General features: G+C 39.5%; 1 protein-coding gene across 1 annotated transcript in view; it reads left to right on the forward strand.

Annotated features, from left to right (window-relative positions):
- The window catches only part of CAMK4 (calcium/calmodulin dependent protein kinase IV), a 235,297-nt gene that overhangs the window by 205,756 nt on the left and 8,444 nt on the right, over window positions 1-21,097 (forward strand). Inside the window, exon 8 of the mRNA XM_063082936.1 lies at window positions 19,067-19,142. Coding sequence (XP_062939006.1) covers window positions 19,067-19,142 — 76 coding nt within the window. The remainder of the gene's footprint in view (window positions 1-19,066; window positions 19,143-21,097) is intronic.

Raw genomic sequence — 21,097 nt, forward strand, 5'->3', positions numbered from 1 at the left:
GCTTAGCCTCACTAAAACAAGGGCTTCAGGTGGGGCTTCCATAACAGTGTTCCTCTTGTCCCTACAGATAGACTATGCTTAACATTTATGCTAAGATTCTCACCTCCTCTTGCCCAGTCTCCTGGAAAGGGCTGAAGTCACCCCTGTCTCTCAAAGTCACAATGGAGAGACAGAACAAAAGCTTATAATCCATACTGGCATGAAACCTGTACTTTTTTTTTTTTTTTTTTGATGGCTGAGTTAATATTGCAACAGCCTAAAAGCCAAAAAACTTGCAAAAATTATCAAGAATTCCTAAAATTTTGTGATTAATGAATATGTCATGAATCAATCAAAACCCTAATCTGAATTACAATGAAAAGGTAAGATTTCAATTTGTTATTCACAAAATTAGTGTATTTGTCTGTTTCTGCTGCTTATAACAAAATATCTGAAACTAGATGATTTAGAAAGAAAACGAAATTGGCTTACAGTTTCAGAGGCTGGGAAGTCCAAAGTCCAGCGAACACAGCTGGTGAAGGCCTCGGTGGTAGCATCAGTGACCCAGGGATCTCACTTGGCAGAAAATGGTGGAGCAGAGAGAGCAATAGTTCCTCATTCTCTCTCCTTTTAAAACTCTCAGAACCATACCCATGACCACCAATTTTTATCCATTTACTAGGGCATGGTCCTACAATCTAATCACCTCTTCAAAGCCCCACCTTTCAATTATTATAATAGTATTTCCTACCATCAACAGTTTCAGTGGGAATTAAGCTTCTCATATATGAACTTTGGGGACATAATTCAATCAATCAACAGCAATTAGTCATCCTTTTCTCTTAGAATCAGAATCTTTTTGCACAAATCTGCTTTCTCTCACTCATCTCTTCAGCAAATCAAAAATTATTAACCACCTCCTGTAAGTCAGGCCAGTGCATGGCACCAGAGAGGTACATTTCCTGCCATAACCCCACCCCAGGGGCTCACAATCTACAAACACACAAACCAAAAAATTATAACACTTTCAGAAATATATGTGTCAAATATATGGAAAAGCCATCATGGAAACATAGGAGAAGGGTGGTCTTAGAAGTTATCTGTCTTGTTCTTCCATAGCATTTATATTTGCAGTCACCCCTGTCTCAGAAATAGACACAGAAGAATTACATAACTAACTCATTTTAACAACTTTTGAATTCAAAGAAATCAGATTGGAGAAATGCAGTAAAATATTCATTGAAGCAAATATATGATGAAATCTGTAGAACTTCAGTGCTGGAAGAAACTTTAAAGTCTATTTACTAACATTCTTATATTACTGCAGTCCAGAAAATTTAAATGACTTCCCCAAGATTGCACATCTAGTTGTTGGTGGCTCAGGAATGAGAATTCAGGTATCCAAGGCCTTAAAAATGCATAGAATCCCCCCTCAAAAAATCAGTGTAGATAAATCAATATAGTTTTCTTTCATAAAGAATATTTACTAATTTTTACTTTTTAAAAAATATCTCTTTTTAATTTTTGAAACCTCAAACATATTACTTGGTCATTGTAAGAGGTAAAAGCCCAAATATGTGTAATCAATATTAACAGCCTTATATGCATCCTTCCATGCCTTTCTCTGTGTGCTCACATAAGCATTTTATAATCTTGCTTTTAATGGGTTAGTTTTAAAACATTATTTCCTTGCAACTTAATTTTTCATAAATCCAGTCATTGTACGGAAATGGGTGTACCTATCTTTCTATTAAATCTTTACATGTGCCAAGTATTCTTGTTCTGGATCTTAAGCTCCTTGAGGCCAAGAGTAGTTAATTAGTTAGGACTAAGTTCAGAAAACTCAAAGTAACTGTGGCTTGGACAAGATAGAAATTGATTTCTCTCATGTGAGAAGTCTAGAGCCCTAGTGGGTTCCACAGCTATGGTTCCACAGTTTCAGTGCATCTCAGTGTCAGGGACCCAGGCTTTGTCTGTCTTGCTGCTCTGCTATCCCCTTAGTATGCTTCCTCACAGTCCAAAGTGGCTGTTTGAAACCAGTCATTACATCTGCATTCTACACAGCAGGAAGGAAAAAAGGAATATGTTCTCACAGTTAAATAGACTTTCAAAAGCCACACATGTCACTTCCACTTATATCTCCTTAGTCATACTAATTCACGGCCTCTACACGGGCAGGAAAACTGGCAGTGTCTCCTTTGGTTGGACATATTGCTGCTCCAAATGAATTCAGGGTTCTGTTACTAAGCGTCTTAGTCTATTCAGCTTGCTATAACAAAATATCTTAGACGGGTAACTTATAAACAACAGAAATTTATTGCTCACAGTCTGGAGGCTGGAAAGTCTAAGATCGAGGCACCAACAATTTCAGTGTGTGATAAGGGCTTGAGCTTTGGTTTATACCTGGTACCTTCTAGCTGTGTCCTCACCAGGTGAAAGGGATGAGGGTTTCTCTGGGGCCTCTTTCATAAGGGCACTAATCTCATTCATGAGGGCTCGACACTCATGACTTAATTACTCCTCAAAGTCTACCTCCTAAAACTATCACCTTGGAGGTTAGGATTTCAACATAGGAATTTGAGGGCAACACAAACATTCAGACCATAGCATTAAGAATGGAAGTTGGATTAGACAACTCATCATTTCTACTACAGATTTATGAAATAAGATTCCCGTGTGTAGAAAAAAAAAACAAACCATTGCACTATACTTGTTCACTATAGGCATCCTCTTGGTTTCTTTTGTTTTTATATTTTTTACTTTTCTTATGTTCACTGACAACCTGTCCATGGCCCTTCCCTCCTAATGGTGCTATGTGCACTTTCCCTTTCTTCTAATTCATATGTCCTTGTTCATTCCCCTCCTGTATTTCTTTCATGCTTCCAGGTGTCCAAGACTATGGTGGGGAGGGAGAACCTCAAATTTAATACCATGTACCAAATAGGATTGTTCACGTATCATCAGTAATTGCTGACCAGTTGACAGAAAAATTGACAGAGCATTGAGAAAAGAATGATGAATGATTTCTCACAAGAAGAAAGCTGATGGGCAATTTAATAATCATTGTCTAATGCCAAACACTAAGTAATCATAGGAGGTGGGTAAGTTGGAACAATTTCCTGAGAACTGAGCAGCCCTGGAATAGTGGAATCAGGAAGAGAATACACTAGTGATCTCTGGGGTCCCTTTTGTGAGTAAGCCGTAACAGCATTTTCAAGGACTGTAATAATAGTGGTGAGAGCAGTTCTTTCTTATAGCTTTACAGAATGGTTATTCTGTGAGTGAACGATTCGTTCATTGAAGAAACAAACATTGAATGTCTAATAGAATCTTTGTCAAGATCTGAGTTTACAAAGGGAAACACAATATGGTCTTGCTCTTCAAGGATTTCACAGGCTATGAAAGAAGAAAGGCATGTACACAGTAGATCAAGGTTTGTTGTGATGAGTTCTACATTTATTTGAGCCAAAGGCTCAGGGATTCAGAGGGAAGAGAACTATTAATCCTGGCTGGAGAGGTCTTACAAAGGAAGGGCATTTGAGCTGGACACTGAAGGACGAGTAGTAAGACTTCAACAAGTGAACAGGTGGCATTCTTTGTCAGTGGGCACAGGGCATACTCAAAGTCATGGACAATTGTCAATATCTGGCAAGTTCAGGGACTGTTTGTCACTTTTTGTCAACTTTGCATAAACTTGCCATAAATAGCCCCTTCTTATGAATAATGCCATCCTATAATGGATGTGTATTTTGTTTATTTTACTTCATTTTTTTTCTACAGATATCCTTATCTCCCTACAGCCTGTGTAATGGGGAAAGAGGGAATTGAGTGTTTGAAAGTGATCGAGAGAACCCTTCTACTCTGCTGTGGTAGTGGCTCACCAGGAAGGAGTAATTTGTCATATTGCAAGACAAGGAGGTGGAAGCAGCAAGGAAGCCTGGGGCTTACCTCAGAGGACTGTTTTGGGGATTGAAAGAGAAAATAAAAGTGCTTTGTAGACTCTAAAGTCCTAAACATACACCTGGAATTACTATTATATAGTCTGGGACAGGCTTGAAAGTCAAAAACAAGTTCAACTTATTTATATACAAGAGCAAGATCCAAATTGTATGTAAATAAATATGTATTTATTCATACACACTCTTTACCCAATAGAATTACACTGAAATATTACCTCAGAGTAGGAGTGGAGAAGGGGGCAGGATTTTAAAGATATGACTATGTATAGTAATATAGGGAACCCTGGGAAACCTGCGTTAGAAAGAAACTGAAGTCACAGTAACACCAGAGCACAAGAAGTGGGTGACCTAGACTAGAGGCAAGATCCAGGGTTTTGAATTAAACAAAAATTGTAATATAATAATGAATATTTGTGTTTTTCTGTCATAATAAATTGGGTGGTTTATAGGTAAGGCTAAACCCCCCTTTGAAGACCACCCTGAATTCTAGCCCTTTCTCCCCTCACCACATATAAGTACTGTCATCAGTTTGGTGTGTGTCCTTGCAAGAGTGAGTGGGTGGAGAGGAAACTGCCTGTTTATAGAAAGAGTTGGAAATGAGACCCACGTGTGAGACTGGTGGGAATCATTGTCATGCTGTAGAAAGTTTGACTTTACACAGAGTCTGTTTTGTATTTTTTATAATATGGTCAGTCGGATGGCCACAAGAACAGACAGAGAGGCTCAGGGAAAACACAAAGTTTATTACTCTCACAGGTCCTAGAGACAGGAATCAGGGCACATTGGACAGGGCCACATGGGGAAAACACCAAGGTGGTCAGGAGGCAGATGACAGGAGCCAGGGGAAGGTTTGGAGTTTCCTTGGGAAAGGCAAAGCGGGGCAGTTTAGGATTGACTAGTGCGAATGATTTTGATGGACTCTAAGCTATAAGGGTTGTTCCTAGTTTCCTGGCACCAGGCCCTGGGACAATTAAGGCAGAGGAGTATTGCCTCCTGGGCTATGGAGACCAGAGAGAGGAGGTGTGGCTCTAGGTTGTTTAGTTCATGTGTCAAAGACATGCTCCTGGCTGGGCGCTCTGTTATCTTTAGGAATTAACTAGCCCCAGGAGGGGCAGTCTCTCTGCAGCCAGAAAGATTTTTTTAAATGTCAAAACACCATAATATACAGAAAATTTTAAAATATTTATAGTACAGAGACATTACATTTAACTTGAAAAGGTGTCTGAGACCCATATAATTGACAGAGAGAAGAGGTGTGAGCTTGTTTCACTGCTTGTTATAAGGGCGATTACATCCAAGGTCAATTATCCTTATGTGTACTGTATCTAGTTTACTTTTAATGGAAGGCTTTTCAAATGACATTTTTTGACACAGTAGGTGTTTATATTATACCATCTGTCATTTCTCAGGAAATAAAAAAAGGAAAAGCCACCCATTAGGTCTCTTTCACAGAACCTTTGCCCCAGGGTATTAATAACAGAAGGTTCTCCTATAAGTGTATTGCAATAGAAAAATCACAGACGCTTCCTGTTTAAGCAAATACTCATTATTTCCTGGGAGATGTGCCCAGTCAAAACCAAACTCCAAGCCAGTAAATTAAAATTTATGGTACAGATAAATGAAATCAATGACCAGTGTTTTAAAATAGTCTATGAGGATTTCAACGTTGAAGAGATTCTCAACATCTTGTTGTTGGGAAAAGAAGTAGGTCTCAAAAAAAAAAAAAAATCCATTAGATTATGGTTCCTGATAAATGTGCTACAATGTAACTAAGCAATATTAACTGCTAGATGTGTTAACATCTAGATATTTAAGGTTTGAAGTCTATCGATGTTTCAACCCATCCATGCCAATCACAGAAAAGAAATACAAGCTGAAACCCTTAGGTAATGGGTTAGGTAAAAGAATATTTCTGTCTAATACCAATTACCTAATTTATTCATCAGTTCAGTTAATTAAACTATGTACATTCATATTTGTACTTGGATGTTTATTCAAATTCTATTTTCAGAGTCCAGAAGCTGTTAAGAATTTATTTTATTTTGGTATTTGCCAAGGTCTCATTATTTTCTAAGACAGTCCTATTGGTGTAACGCAGATGAAATATTAATACATAAAAATGTCCATTTGTGCTAAGCTCCTGAACATAACAATGTTTTGCTATTTTCAGGCTCTTAAAATATCGGTGGATAGTGACGGGCTAATAAAGGTGAATGTCACTAACCTGATGCTCAAAATTGAAATCACATGTATATTGCCCATGCACACTAAAGGCATGTCAGGTATCTTCCAAATTTGCCCTCACCAAAGAGTGGGAGGGTGGCTAGAGGACTGGGCTGGCCATATTTTGGCCCTGTCTACCTACTGTGCATAGGCATAGGCTGCTATTTGTCGTTGCTGTTGCTGTGTTTCTGCTACTGTTCGTGTTTTTATGCTCTATTAGGCTTGGTAGTCAGATGTCTGGATCCCTAGTCCAGGCTTCATCTTGAGTATGTTAGTGAAATCTTCCACATCTCAGTCTCTTCGACTCTACAATGGGAATGATAGCGACATTTGTTTCGTAGGGCTATTAAAGGCATAAACAAGATCATGCACGTAAAGTTCTTAGCACAGTATCTGTTAGCTAGAATATGCCATAAATGCTAGGCATTATAAAAGTAATTATAATAATTCTCGGTATTGTCATCATCATCATCATTTTATTATTACTATGAAAAATATATCAGTTCCTTTGATCGAGAAGTAGATTTTTCTATTTTGTCCTAACAATAGTAAGTCCTAATATTTAGGGAATTATGTTTGAAGTCTTTGAAATTGCATCATCTCTGCTACAGTTCATTTTGAAATGGACTCATTTTTTATTTCTTCTAAGATTCAACCCACATTGTTTCTGAAGTTTATGTTTTTATAACAGTTTTTAAACAGTTTTCCAGGCTTTTAAATTTACCAAATATGAGAATAGAGAGTGGATTTTAAAAATGTAAACCCTGAAAAATGGTCGAGAAAATAAGTACAAATTTTTTATAGACTCTGTTGGTTTTACAAATAATAGCTTTGTTGGCATTTTTAATTAGGTAAGTATAGAGTTACACAGAAAAATTCTTTCCTACAAAATTGGAAATGATTGGACAAAGACAGGATTTCTTTCTTAGTTTTGATTACTGTTGGAAGACAAAGTCTTCTCAATGATCTGACTGAGTGAAACAGGAAATGTGCTAAAGTTTATTGAAGCAGTTTTAGCATCTAATCTGTCAGTGCTACTGGGCACCTGGGGTTCATTACATTGCATTTATTTCTGGAGGACAATGAGTTTGTCAGAGAGGACACTGTGCAGTGACAGGATTTATCAAGTTTTGTCTGAATAGCAGTTTGAACTATAGGTTTCTAAAATTTTACAGTCAGAGAAATTTTGGTTTAATATTTTAACAGATTAGAAAGAGTAAATTGAAAAGTACTTTATTTAAAAAAGCAGAATAATCTACATACACATACATCTTAGAATGCCATTTTCAAGAATTTAGAAACTGAAAGCTTCCGAATAAAAAAAATTTCTTGGGGTTGGCTGGCTAGCTCATTTGGTTAGGGTGCAGATTTGTAACACCAAGGTCAAGAGTTTGGATCCTCTTACCAGCTGCCCACCAAAAAAATTTTAAAAAGAGTCTTGGATATGGATGCTGAATATGGGAATCTTTTTTTAAAAAAGAAAGAAAAATTTCTTAAAGAGCTTATTGAAATATATCAGGTGAACCTACCATTCAAACATGTCATATGAATATTATCATTTAAAATATTTTTTAAAATGCAGTTGACAGAACACTTTGCTAAGATTACACAGCACCATAAAGCAAGTATTGTTAGCGCCAGTTCTTGATTACAGTGATAATCCCACAGAGTTTCCACATTGCTACTTTTTAAAGAAATGAGCTGGCTGGTTAGCTTGGGAGAGCATGGTGCTAACATCAAGGTCAATGGTTTGAATCCCCAAACCGGCCAGCCACTGGAAAAAAAACAAAAAGAAAGAATCCATTAAGTTCACTGTGCCAAAATTTGAGACAAATTTTCAACAGTTTATAGTTGGAAAGAGATTTCCTTTTAACTCTCAACAAAATGAGAAAGTTAATAAGCAACATTTCCTATAACATGAACACACACTAATATGAAAAATGTAGGAAATGTTAAATGAAATGAAAGAAGTAAATTTAATAATCTAAAATAGAAGCTTTCGGTATAGGTTCATAAGAGACATAGTGTTTGTATTCATTTCTAGAATAAACAGCTAAAGTGAAATAATAAGAGTATCAAATTATACTGATAATCTAATTGAGGGATAATCTCATCCAAGATTTAATTAAATACTGACAGTGGTGACTTCCTTTATACAATGAACTTAAAAGAAAAATTGAGATTAATTAAATGGATAGTAAAATGTCAGCAGCACTGCCTGTAACTTTTTCTTTGACTGACTGGTGTGTGCACACAGGGGTTCCTGTGGGACTTGTGGACAGTAGGAAAGGGCAGGGGAGAGGAAGAAAGGCAGAGGATGCAAAGCAGGGGAAAAGCGTGCCCCAGATCTATGTCCCCTTCCTGACCATAGCCCTTCTTTCTTCCTGAGATAGGCTGTGTCCCCAAGCCATCATCCAGTTGTCCTAGGGGTGTTTTCAGTGTCTGAACCAGATGAGCAGTGCCAGGAAAAGGAAAAGTGGATCTGGGGACTGATACTTCTTGTCCCTGGCCTGGGAGAGGACAGGAACTCTGCAAATTGGGTGTGAGCTTATCTTAAGCTGTCTTGGGAGTTTGAAATTTGGAGAAGAATGAGTCTCTTGTTGTCTTCATATTGGTCTGGTACTACACTAAAAAATAAAGTGTGTTCTGTGGAACTTTAGTTGTGTAGATAGATTCAGCCCTTTTTTGTTTGATAAATATTTATTGAGCTTCTACTATGCATTGGATTCTGTTGCAGGTGCTAAAGATACAGCAGTAAAGAACAAAAGAAAACAAAACTACAACTTTACCTTAGGAAAGTACATTTTAGTGGGAGAAGACAAATAATAAAATAAATATTATATAGAAAGTGGCGATCATTTTTATGAAGTAAGATGAAGTTGGGAAAGGAGCCTGGGTTGTAATTTAAACAGGGTGATCAGGGAAGCCTTCACGTGAGGATAGAATGTCTGAGCAATGATTTGAAAGAGGTAAGGGAGAGAGCAAGCCATGTGGCTACCTAGGGAAAGAACATTCCAGGTCCCGCAGACCAAAATCAAGGCTGTCGAGGCAGAAATAATTTTATTAAGGTTTATGAAGATTTATTGAAAGCCACACTCGAGATTCAATCTGGGAAACACAAGCCAACAGAGTTGGGCGGTGCTCCAAGTCTATTACAGACTGGAAAGATTTTATAGGAAAGTTTGGAAAAGGGAGGGGGACTCCTCATACTGGAGTTATCCCATTTTCATTGGTGGGTAAAATATCAAAGTTACAATTATTGGCTACAGGTTACAACATACAGGCTAAAAATGTCTACATGCAGAACAGGGAGTAAACTTCCTGCCTCAGCTACTGACTAAAAGTCAGTAGATTATACATTAATTGGTACATCCACAATTTCAGGAACTTACACAGATTCTTTACTTAGGAGCTGGATGTCAATACTGGATCATAATTCTCCAAGGCAATTAAGTTTCAGACAGCCTGCAAGAATCCACATCATCATTATATCAGAGTGGACAAAGCACACCAGCCATGGCAGGAACGTGCCTGGGTGTCTTGAAGTCCAGCAAGGAGCTTGACTGGTTGGAGTGCAGTGACAAGGTGGGGAAACAGTGGGAAGGGGGTCAGCTAAGAAATGGAAACTGAGTTCACATTTACTGAGATGGCGAAGACTTGTGAAGCAGCAGGTTTGGGGCTTGTTAATTTTGAGATGCCTGTTAGATACCCAAGTGGAAGTGACATGTGGGCAGAAGGATATATGAGTATGAATTTCATGGCAAGGACTTGGCTGTTGATATAAACGAACAAGTTGTCAGCATATCAATGGTATTTAAAGCCATGAGACTATCAGGCATCCCCAAGGCAGAAAAGGAGACAGCCCAGTCTGATCCCTCAACCACACCATCATTAGGAGGCCAAAAAGAAGAGAAAGAACTGCATTTGTCAACTGTAGAACTTTCTAATAGTAGAGAAAGCTCCAGAAGACAGAACTAGGAATTGTGAATGGATATTGCAAGGCAAAGACTTTTGGCTTAATATACAAAACAATATTCTAACCACCAAAGCTGCCAGCAATAGAAGGGGCTGCCTCTCTGCTTGGAAGCTAATTGACTCATCTCTTAGGATCCAGGGCCATCAGCAAGAGGAGGGGAAGAAGAGTCCTGTTAAATTTTGTATCACCCAGTAGGTATATAGCATATGGTATTAAATAATATTACCACAAAAGCGGTCTACACATTCTATATATGTAAACCAAGTCGAGGATTATGGCAACCACTTACTTAAATCAAAGATAAACAATGATATTTTGGCTTGAGATGACTGATAAAATTGTTTCAAGAGATTGTTACCAAAATCATCACTTCATTTCTCATGTTCTCTTTGAGTTTAGAGACAGTCTTTCATATAATTTTTCTTTTCTTTTTTATTTTATTTATTTTTCTTTTTTTGGAGGTTAGCCTGTACAGGGATCAAACCCTGGACCTTGGTGTTATCGGCACCACGCTCTAAGCAACTGAGCTAACCAGCTGGCCCCTAGAGTCTTTTAATGTAACAGTAATCCTTAACTTCCAGGTCTCCAGGCAGTAAATCATTTTCTATGCCCACTTCTACATAACTATAAGACACTACTTTAAGAACAGAACCAACTATGCCAGAGAATTCACGAGGATCCGGCTCTATTATTACATATATGAGGGTGGAATGATGGGAGGAAAAGAGGTCAAAGGAAGAGGTGATTGATGGCAAGTGGGTAGAAGAATTCCTTAGAATGTATTATTTTGGCCCTGAACACCCACAAAGTGTTCCTTTTTAGAACGTTATTGCAGAAAGAATATGCATAAAATAAAAATACAAAGTTTCAAAAGAATTATTATTGATAATCACCAGTGAGAAGGTTTACAGCTTCTTTAGAGGAAAACACAGTATCTGCCATACTTCACACGTGAGACAGAGTTTAAATTCTAAATCCACCTCTGTGCAGAAGAGATTTTTATGTAACGTTAATATTAGGATGAGTTGGGTTCATTTGTTTATACTCCTCCTCATCCCTCATTAATTGAAAGGCAGCTTTTCAACAGTCCAGACTCCTTTGCCTGCATCTGCCACAACTTTGAAGTGACCGAGAGTCTCAGTCTCATTCAGATTTGGAGAAAACAGCAATTATCTCAAGATGGGAGGGCTCAGTGGAATAATAGAGAAGGGAATTTCATAGACATAAAACTTTCACAGGGTAATAAAAATAAGTTGTATTTATTTTTCTCCTTTTCTGAAAGCACTAGGTGTTCTCAAATATTTGATTTTCTCTTCAGGGTATTATTTTAAAAAATAAAAAGGTGAAGAAAATAAACAGGCTATCTTACTTCACCCATTTATAAGATTTATACAAAGAGAAAATCAGACAATCCATGCATCAAGGAAGGCTTTTTTAACAGCTTAAATAAAAAATGCAAAGTGGGAGTTGGATTGACTGATGTTTGCAGTATGAGAAATCAAGAGCTCTGGAGAATGGAAAGAATGAGTTAGAATATAAAGTGGATCACTTGGGTTTCAAAACATCCTTCTAACTTTTTCTTTGTGATCTCCACACTCACATCATAGATAGCTAAAGTGACAGAGGCCTCTAATCCCTCCCCAGCCCTTCTCAGACTTTCACAGCATTGCACACCTAGAATTGATAATATTCTGACATTCACTGCAGTGAACTAACAGGGCTGTTCCTCTCCAGAGGCAACGCCCTCTGGAAGTCTCAAGTGCACACCAGTCTGATCTGCCCCTTTATCATAGCACATAGCACACCAGACTGGGGCGTGAGCTTTCTTATCACTTAATACAAAAATGACACCAAATTTTAAACAGGTTCTGCCTCTTTCTTGGCAAATGTAAGTGACACTAAACAAAGGACTGCACAAGATACAGATGCTAAGAAAAGCACCTAGCTCAGAGCTGCCCACAGGCAGCTGCTCTGAGTGTATTCTTCTCCCCTGGGTTCCTAGGCCAAGTTTAGGAACAGGGAAGGAGCAGAGGATTTTTTGAGCACTGCTCTTCTGCTTCCTGCGGATAAATCCCGTCCTCCCTCCTCTTCCCACACCGCTCACTCCCTCCTCACAGGCAGTTTAGAGAGACTCTAGGTGCTGGGCTAAAGAGGAAGTGAATTCTTGTGGCTCCCAGGAAACTTCTCTGAATTCAAGACAAGCTTCTCCAGTGAAAAAATCCCAGTGTTTTTCTCTCAGCTGTAGTGGAGAGAGTAGTTCTGTAAAGTCATATTCACACTAGGACGCAAATAGACTTTTTTCCCCATATGTTTTGAATTGCTAAAAGGAAAGCAGAGGAGAGAATTTAAAAACAAACAAACAAAAACCCTGACCTACTGGATCTGCAGTCTGGCCTCTCCTGCCCCACAGAGCTCACCGCACCTGGGTCTCACTGCACACCTGGGCCTTGTTCCAGCCACACTGGCTCCTTTCAGCTCCCGGAGAGCTCCTTGCTCCTTCCTGCCACGGAGTCTGCACCAAGTGCTTCCTCCACTTACAGCTCTCTTCTCTCTTTTCCTCAACCACTGACTGCCCTTCTCCTCCTTTGCCTAGTTAACTTCTCTAGATTCTTCATGTCCGTTCAAACTCTGCTTCCTGCAGTCACCTCCTCAGACCTCCATAGACAGGCCAACAGCTATTGAAGATATCCTTCCACCGAGCGCTTCCAGTTACCACTCTGCATGTCTTCACTTGAGGTTTTTTGATTAGCGTCTACCTCCCCCATCCAACTGTAAGCTTCGTGATGGCAGGGGCTTGTTCTAACTCCCCATTGTTCTCCCTGCACCTCCTGGCATAGTGCCCAAGTATAGCAAGCTCTTTATAAATACTTGATAATTTATTCAATGAGTGAATGAATGAACCTGTCGATTTTATTACCTTAGTCTCCTTTGGGGATTTGTTTTTCTAAAAAGAGTTAGCAGTAGCTTGAAAAAGTCATCTGATGAAGAACTCTACTTTGTAGTTTTAACTCAATATGTTACCGAGACCCCAAAGGTCTGTTTGCTTGCTACTCAATAGCCAATAATTGAGAGATAAGTGTTGGTGTAAGGAAAGGTAGCCTTTAATCAAGAAGACAGCAGCCTGGGGAAATGGTGGACTTATGTCTCAAAGACCATCTCTGTTTATCTCAGTTTGCTAAAGGGTTCTGTAGGGGTCTGTGGTAGAAAGCTGATTCATGGTGACCAAGTGGGGACACGCAGACATGCTCGAGTGTTTCAGATAACCATCAAAGAACTTCCCAGGTGGGAGCTGACCAGCGTCATACTTCATTCTCCCAGGGTCCTGTTCCTGTTATTCTCAATTAAGATCAGGTTAGTAAGCTAGTAAATAGCCATCTGGGTTAATAATTTTTCTCTATTTTGTGTACAGTGTGAGAGCAAGAGTCACTGTGTTCTGGCAGTTAGCTGCAGGCTATGTGTTTTGGGTTACAGGAGAGAACAAGTTTTTAAATTGAAAAGTTTAACAAAATGGAGTCACTTCTGTTTAGGCTGTTACAAACAAATAGGAAAGGATCATAAACCTCATCTAGGGCATTGATGAAATGGAGATACAGTCAGTGACCAAAATTATCCCTTTATTTTTCTCCTAGGTTTTTAGGAAGAGAGGGCAAATCTAGCACCAGTGTTCACATTCTTGATACTTTTTATTTTAGGACCATTTCCAGAGTTGGTTACAGTGATTTTATTTGATAAAATGGAATTGTTACCTGAATTTTGGTGATTCCTCAGTCCTTTTCACCAATGAAGTAAAGAATTACAGATCTGCAAAATGAAAACAAAGCAAAGTAAAGTTTATTGAAGTACATTCCAAAGGAGTAGTGGGCCAAGTCAAGAGAGATAATGGCCCAAAGTAATTTTAGGGTTGAAGATTTTATTTGATTAGATTTGGGTGGTCCTGACGCGTGTCATTGTGACAAGTATCTCTATGTCACTTGATTGGTACTTGTGGGCTGTGAAAGTGTTTTCCTTCTGTGCATGTTCTTACCCATAATGCATGTGGAAAAACCTATGCTGATGGGGGGTAAAACCTGCAATGCTGATTTTACTGTAATGAGATTATAGTGAGGCAAAGGTTAGTGCAAGGGCGAACAGCTACAGGCTGCACAGGTGCTAGAGACTGAATTAATCTGCCTTGGCTCCAGTTCCTTGCTATCAGGATATGTTGGTTGTAAGTTTAACCACAAAATGGGTGGGTTGTAAAGTTCCAGGGTGGCCCTTGGGTGGAGTCTGCAGAGCTGTTGCCCAGCCCTCTGTCACTCATGTCTGACTTCCTAACAGAATTCATCCCAATCTCTAGATGTTTTAATGGTGTCATCATCTCATAAAAAAAAATCAGCACCTTGTGCTATAGGTAGTATATAAATATTACAAAGTTTGGACTTTTGTATAATTTTCATATTCAGTTAAAATTGCTCTTTTAAAGGGTAAGTCTGGCATCATGGGAATTCTAAAACCATTTGCTAAAATTATTTTGTATTGAAGATTGGTGTATGAGGTGTGCTGGGAGCTCTGTAGCACTTAGTGTTTGATAAGCAATAAAATGAATGATAAGGAGATTTTAGGAAGTGGCAGACAACTTGGATCCACTTAGGAAACAGCCAGAAAAATCAACAAATGATTACTGGCTAATTTAGAAAAGGCAATTCTAAGTCTTTTAAAATATATTTTAAAAACTGTTTTTCACCTTGAAATGATTTCCTTCTACCCCTATTTTGTTTATATATATATAGGTAATGACATGTGAAAAGATATGAAGGACATCCACAAGCACTTAAAATATTAAAAGGTAGACTAATGTTTTTTCTTGAACTGAATTGAAAGTAGCCAACTATCTCTCACTCTAAGGAGATCATAAATTAGTAGCATCACCTACAAGGACATTTGATACCTAGGAAAGTTGAAGTGCTGGAGTGCCAGAGCCTGAAATTTATTCTAGAAAAGCTTTTGGCTCTTGGAAAGGATTCAGGTAGATTACAAGAGTGTGTTCTGCTGGCTCTAAAGAAAGTCAAGGTCATATTAACTGGTAATTAACAATATTTAAAGGTTATTGAGAAGAACATCTAATAGGCGTTTAGACTTTGTTTTATCCCAATTTTATATTATGATATAAAAATATTTTTAAGAGAAATTTATTATGGAAAGCAAAAACATTTCTTTTATCTCAACCTAACTGTGGGAAGTTATCTCTTTTTTAAAACCATTCATTCATTCATTATTTTAGGTTTAAATTTATTTTTTTATTATTATTACTCTTCTTTTTATGCTCTAAGATGTTTTTGTGGAGCAGTTGGGGAGAGGGGAAGAGGGAAGGAGCATAAGGTGGGAGGAGGAGAAGGGGAGGGTATGGTCGAGGCCCATGCCACCCTCCTCATTCTGGCAGGGGAGGCCAGGGGGCTTCCTGCAGCAGCTCGGTTGTGGCTAGGCTGGATGTGGACTTTGGGGGGCATGGCTGAGGCCCTCAGCACTCCCCCACCCCAGGAGCCCAGGGCACTTCCTGTGGCACCTCAGGGTTTGTCACTGGGCTTGGTGTGATGTCAGAGGGCAAGGCTGAGGTCCTCAGCCCCCAACTGCCCCAGCTTGGGAGTCCAGGGTACTTCTGGTGGCAGCCTGGTGGTTGTTGCTGGGCTAGATGCAGACATCATGGGGACATGGACGAGGCCTTTGGCCCTCACTCCACCCCGGCTGGGAAGCCTGAGGGGCTTCCAGTCCTTTTAGGTTTGATGGGTGTTCTTTGGTGGCACTAGATGTTTACTGCTTAATATTCTTATCTATGGGTTTTTTGTTTTTACTTTCAGTTCTGTGTTGGATTATTTGCTATTCCCACCACTTAAACTCTACCCTGGAACTAACTGGTTGTCCTTTGCTTACTTCTACAATGTGGGAACTTCCTGTGGGGGACCAGCACTTGAGCCATGTAGTTGAGCTAAATTGCTACTTTGCTGCTGATTCTCTGGGGAAGGCTTTTTGTGCAGCTCAGGTTTTAATTGTTGCCTTATAAGCACTTCCGGGTCTTGTGAGGTCCGGTACACCAGGGTTGTATGGAAACTCTGGTCTGGGCCTGAGCTTTTTCAGCAAACTGCACCCCCAGCAGTTCTGTATTCCTGACCAGTCTACACTAGTGGTCCTGCACTGATTGGAGGGGAGATCAGCTGTCCATGCTGTGCCCAAATGTTCCCCAGTGGGCCACTCTCCCCCACTCCCCCCACACTCCAAATACTTCCCATGGGATAGGCCATGCGCTGGTCCCTTGTGATGACTCACTGGCCTCTGAGTGGCTTCTTTTTTCAGTTGTCTGTGGCCCCTCACTCCTATGTAGGTCCACAGGAACCCTGATAGTGGTCATGCTGGACTGGGGGCCACCAAGGCTTTCTTCTCCCCTGAAGCCTCCAAGCAGCTTCATTCAAAGGGCACAGCTGTGGCTTTGGCCAGCTCTTGCTCTGAGTGCTCACCAGGGCTAGCCTTGAAATGGTTGGCTCGAAACAGTCGGAGTGGTCCTTTCTTTCTCTCATCATGGCTTCTCCTGCTTTCTTTTCTTCTCATAGGTCTCTCCTTTTCTTCCCCTGAGCTTCAGCAGCCCCAGCCTGGCAATTGTTGCTTTTTAATAGTTGAAATTGGTTGACTATGGGATAGGGAGACTCTGGGGACCATCTATTCTGCCATTTTGATCGCAAGTCAAAGGATAGCTTTTCACACTACAGATTTACTCACATTGCAGCACAATGCCTTACAAGGAAATAAATTGCCTCTGGAGAGTAAGGTTGCACCCACTGCTGTGAAGGGATATCAGATATTGCCATATCATGTAAGAAACCCAGATGCTCTGTAGAATGGATCAAAAAAGCACTTTGTTCCACAGTATTCACTCTCTTTGGGGTTCTTGGGTGGGAACTATGAGAAATGGCTGGAGAAAACACTGACCCTTGCCAGGATGTGTTTCTGGCCAGCACAGGATGGGAGGGTTGATTTCACTAGAGCCAACAGGGTGAGTCCCCACAGGACAGCATGCAGTGTAGCTGCTCTAGCAGGAGAAATGTGAAATGCAGCAGGTTCTGCAGGTTACAATGACGATGCTGTCCTCTCTTCTTGCTTGAACGATCAGTAACTAATTCTTTCCTAATATCATAGAGGGTTAAAACTCAAAGTAAACTTGGAAATCAACTGGTTCAATTCACTTAGATTTTAAAGGTAAAAATACAGACCCCAAAAATGTGAAAGATTCTCCCTAACTTATTTCTGTATTTATGTTTAAATGTCAAGGTGGGGCTTGATAGCATTTCAGACCAGACAAGAGTCGCTGATGTGAAGACCCGAGTGGGCAAGAACTAATGAATATCAAATATCAAATATGCATGCTAAATATTCATGCATTCAGTTCCTTGACTGGAACAGCTTCCAGAGACAAAGATAGGCAGAAGCAGCCCTCCTGAAAGTAGCAGCCTAGTCTGAGTTCCCTTTGCACTGTGATAAGCAAGCCATTTGCTGGTGGGAGTTCACTGGTGGAGCTGTTGGGGCTCAAAGACACCTTCTGTGGGGTACAGATTGCCCCAGGAAATGAAAACTAGCCTGACAGAGTGAATGATGTTGGCATTGAGCATGCAGCATTTTTTAAAGTTTTGTTATTAAATCTTAAAAGGAAAATGGGGGACAGGGGGCGGGAAGTAATTTACCTGTAGATGAGAAAACCTCTTGATTCCAGATACAATTCCTTAAAGGATGTGCCTTGCTGAATTGCTGTTTAGAGTGTCAGAACACACACCTTCATTTCAACATGCAGGCTCTTCATCTCCTGTGTTTTATGTAACAATTTCTATGAAAAAGAGAAAATCCTGATTGCAAAAAGGTGAGGGTTAGTGATAGTATGGGAAGATGTCAGTGGAAAATCTACAGTATTCTGTCCTGTAAATTAAATCCAAAGGCTCATGAGGACAGCCTCCTTGAAGAGCTCACTTTGACAATCTGCACTGAATATGACATTTCCAGTCTGCATGACAGGAATCCAGTTTGTTTGCTCTCCAGCCCAGAGGAAGAGTGTGGTGTCCTCGTCCCCAAGGCCTCCCTCAAGGAGCCCTTGGCATTCATTAAGCAGCTCCTTCCTTGGGGACCCCACGAGCACCTACAGCACTTTTACTTAAAATAGAAGAAGGTCACTCTGGACTATAGACCTGAGTCCTATTTCTTCATAGATGCCAGAGCTCTCTCTCCTCTTTTTCTTCCCTCATTAGTTGGGCAAAAATCACCACCCCCAATCCTCAGTGCAAATAACTGGGCACAGATAACTCCCCATTTTCATAGCTCTAAGGGAATGAAAATATAAAAGATTTTGCTATTCTCCACTCCAGAGAGGGCCTTTTCTCAGTTCATGACCCCAAACTAACCGGGGACAGCTGCTCTCTGAGGACCTCCATGTGGTTCTCAATGCCAGGTCATGTGCCAGGGCCCCTCCTGGCTCCTGTTCCAACTTTCCAAGTCTTTTACTAGAGACTTGCTAATTCTTCCCACCCTACCCTGCACTCATGGATGCTCCTGCTCCAAGAAGTTCTAGGTCTTAAGGTAGCATAGTTGTGCCTTCCCTCCCCCACCCCCCACATGTTTAACTTTCATTTGGGGTCTTTTATAGCTCTGATTTGAGCAGTATCATGATGTACCAGTGTAGAAAATTAACCTTAATAGCATTATTTTTATGCACCCCAAACACAGAGCGACTATAATCTCTCCCACTAAAATAGTCATAATAATTTGTAGCCTCATATCGTGGTTTGGGGAGAGAAGATTGGTTATAAAACTGTTCTGAAGTCTTGTTGATGAATTTATTTCCTCCCCATTGCTTGTTACTAAAATGTGAATGTTAAAGTTAAGCTCCAGTTTAACACAATTTTCACTCTTTCTGCAGCACCTGAAATTCTTAGAGGCTGTGCCTACGGACCCGAGGTGGACATGTGGTCTGTAGGAATAATCACCTACATCTTGTAAGTGAAGAAAAGCAATCTTTATACAAACTGTTTGCCTTTGTTGTAACATTTTCTTGGTACATCATCCTCATAAAGCCAAGATTACTTCTTGACTTTGTGATTTTCTGTTACACTCTAAATGTAGTTAGTGATAGAGCTTTCTGAAAATTAGCAATGCTTTTTATTTCATAATTTTCTTGGGGCCAGATCTTCTGTCCAGAGCTTTTTGTGTGTCTCATCCTACTATGTAATGTACAGCAGATATGGGGAACAATTCATTATTTAGCAATAATAATGAGTCTGAAACCCAAGTTCAGCAATTAAACTTGCTCTTGTTATACTTATTTGCACATTATCTAAAGTAATTAGACTATTAGTCCTTTTAAATGGACAAATGACTGTTTAATTTAAGCAATCCCAAACTGGTACATTTCTCATCTGAAATGTTTTTTATGGCATATCAATTTGGTTTCTTATCTCTGTTATGTTTTCAAAGGCTTTGGATGTAACACCCTATACAAATTTTTCTGAGAGAAAAAAAATGAGCCAAATATTTCATTCTTTGGTATTCCTAACTCCATTCCTGAGATCCTGTCTAATAATAAATAAGGAGTGTCAGGCAGTTTTCCATATGATGCAACTGCAGGAAATGATGAAAGAAATCATCGAACAGAAGGGTGTCTGGGAAGGAAGATTGCTACAGAACAACTAAAAAACAAGATATCAATGAGTTCAAGAGTTTAATTCAAAACAAAAAGATTTGGTTGCCATTTAGAGGGGACTGGAGAGTTAGCTGTTGGAACCTGTAATATTCAAAACTGTAAAGAGATTTGGGAGGAATCCAAAGAAAGTGTATTAGTCTGCTCAGGCTGCCATAACAAAATACCTAGTCAGGGTGAGTTAAATGATAGAATTTTTTTTCTTACAGTTCCGGAGACTGGAAGTCCAAGATCAGGGTGCCAGCAAGGTTGGATTCTGGTGAGGGCTCTCTTCCTGGCTTGCAGATGACTACCTTCTCACTGTGTCTTCACATGGCCAAGAGAGAATGAGAGAACAAGCCCTGTGGTGTCTCTTCTTATAAGGGCACTAATCTTATCATGAGGGCCCCACTCGCATGAGCTCATCTGAACCTAACTGCTTCCCAAAGGCCCATCTCCAAATACTATTACATTGGGGGTTAGGGCTTCAACATATAAATTGGGGGTTGGGGGGAGGGACACAATTCAGTCCATAGCAGAAAGAGTTGTTTTTATTTTTGTTTTAATTTAAAAGTGATCATAGAAAGTATAGTATCCAGGACATATGAGCTACAAATGGGGTAGCTAGGGTAGGACTCCCAGGCAAGTTAGCAAACTCTTAGTTTACCTGGATATACACTGGTTGATAGCCAAGACAAAAAGGTTTAACCAACAACTCATAAAATAGCGTCTGCCTATATGTAATTTCAAAACATATTTTCAGTATTCAATTCCTTGTGTTTCTAGAATGTATTAAAGCTTGAGAAGAATTTAGAGAGGTAATGGATCATGCTTTTCTTATGAAAGTGCTAAATGTTAGGTAATTTCTATTTGCCACACTAAGCACTTAGTTCATTAAAATAAATCCCTGGCCACATTGTAGGATTCCTTCTAAATTGTGTCTGAGATCACTTTTATACTTGGGAAAGAATGTCTTATGAATTATCTAGGTGACATATCATACTTAGTGACATTAAGTAAAAAACTGAACTATACAAATAAGAATTCAGATTTGCTCCACAATTTAAACATACCTGATTACAATGTCACATTAAAATGTACTGGGAGGGGTTGAAGCATTAATGGTATTAAAAGACTTGGAAAGATGGAAGACGGAAATTAAGTTACATTCACCCTGAAAAACTGGAATATAGAATGAGTAAAACTCCATGATATGGTCACTGACAGGGGAAAATGAAGGGAAAATATGTGATCATTTGAGAAACACTTTATTAT

Source organism: Cynocephalus volans, chromosome 2 (assembly GCF_027409185.1).
Source record: "Cynocephalus volans isolate mCynVol1 chromosome 2, mCynVol1.pri, whole genome shotgun sequence".
NCBI classification, from domain to species: Eukaryota; Metazoa; Chordata; class Mammalia; order Dermoptera; family Cynocephalidae; genus Cynocephalus; species Cynocephalus volans.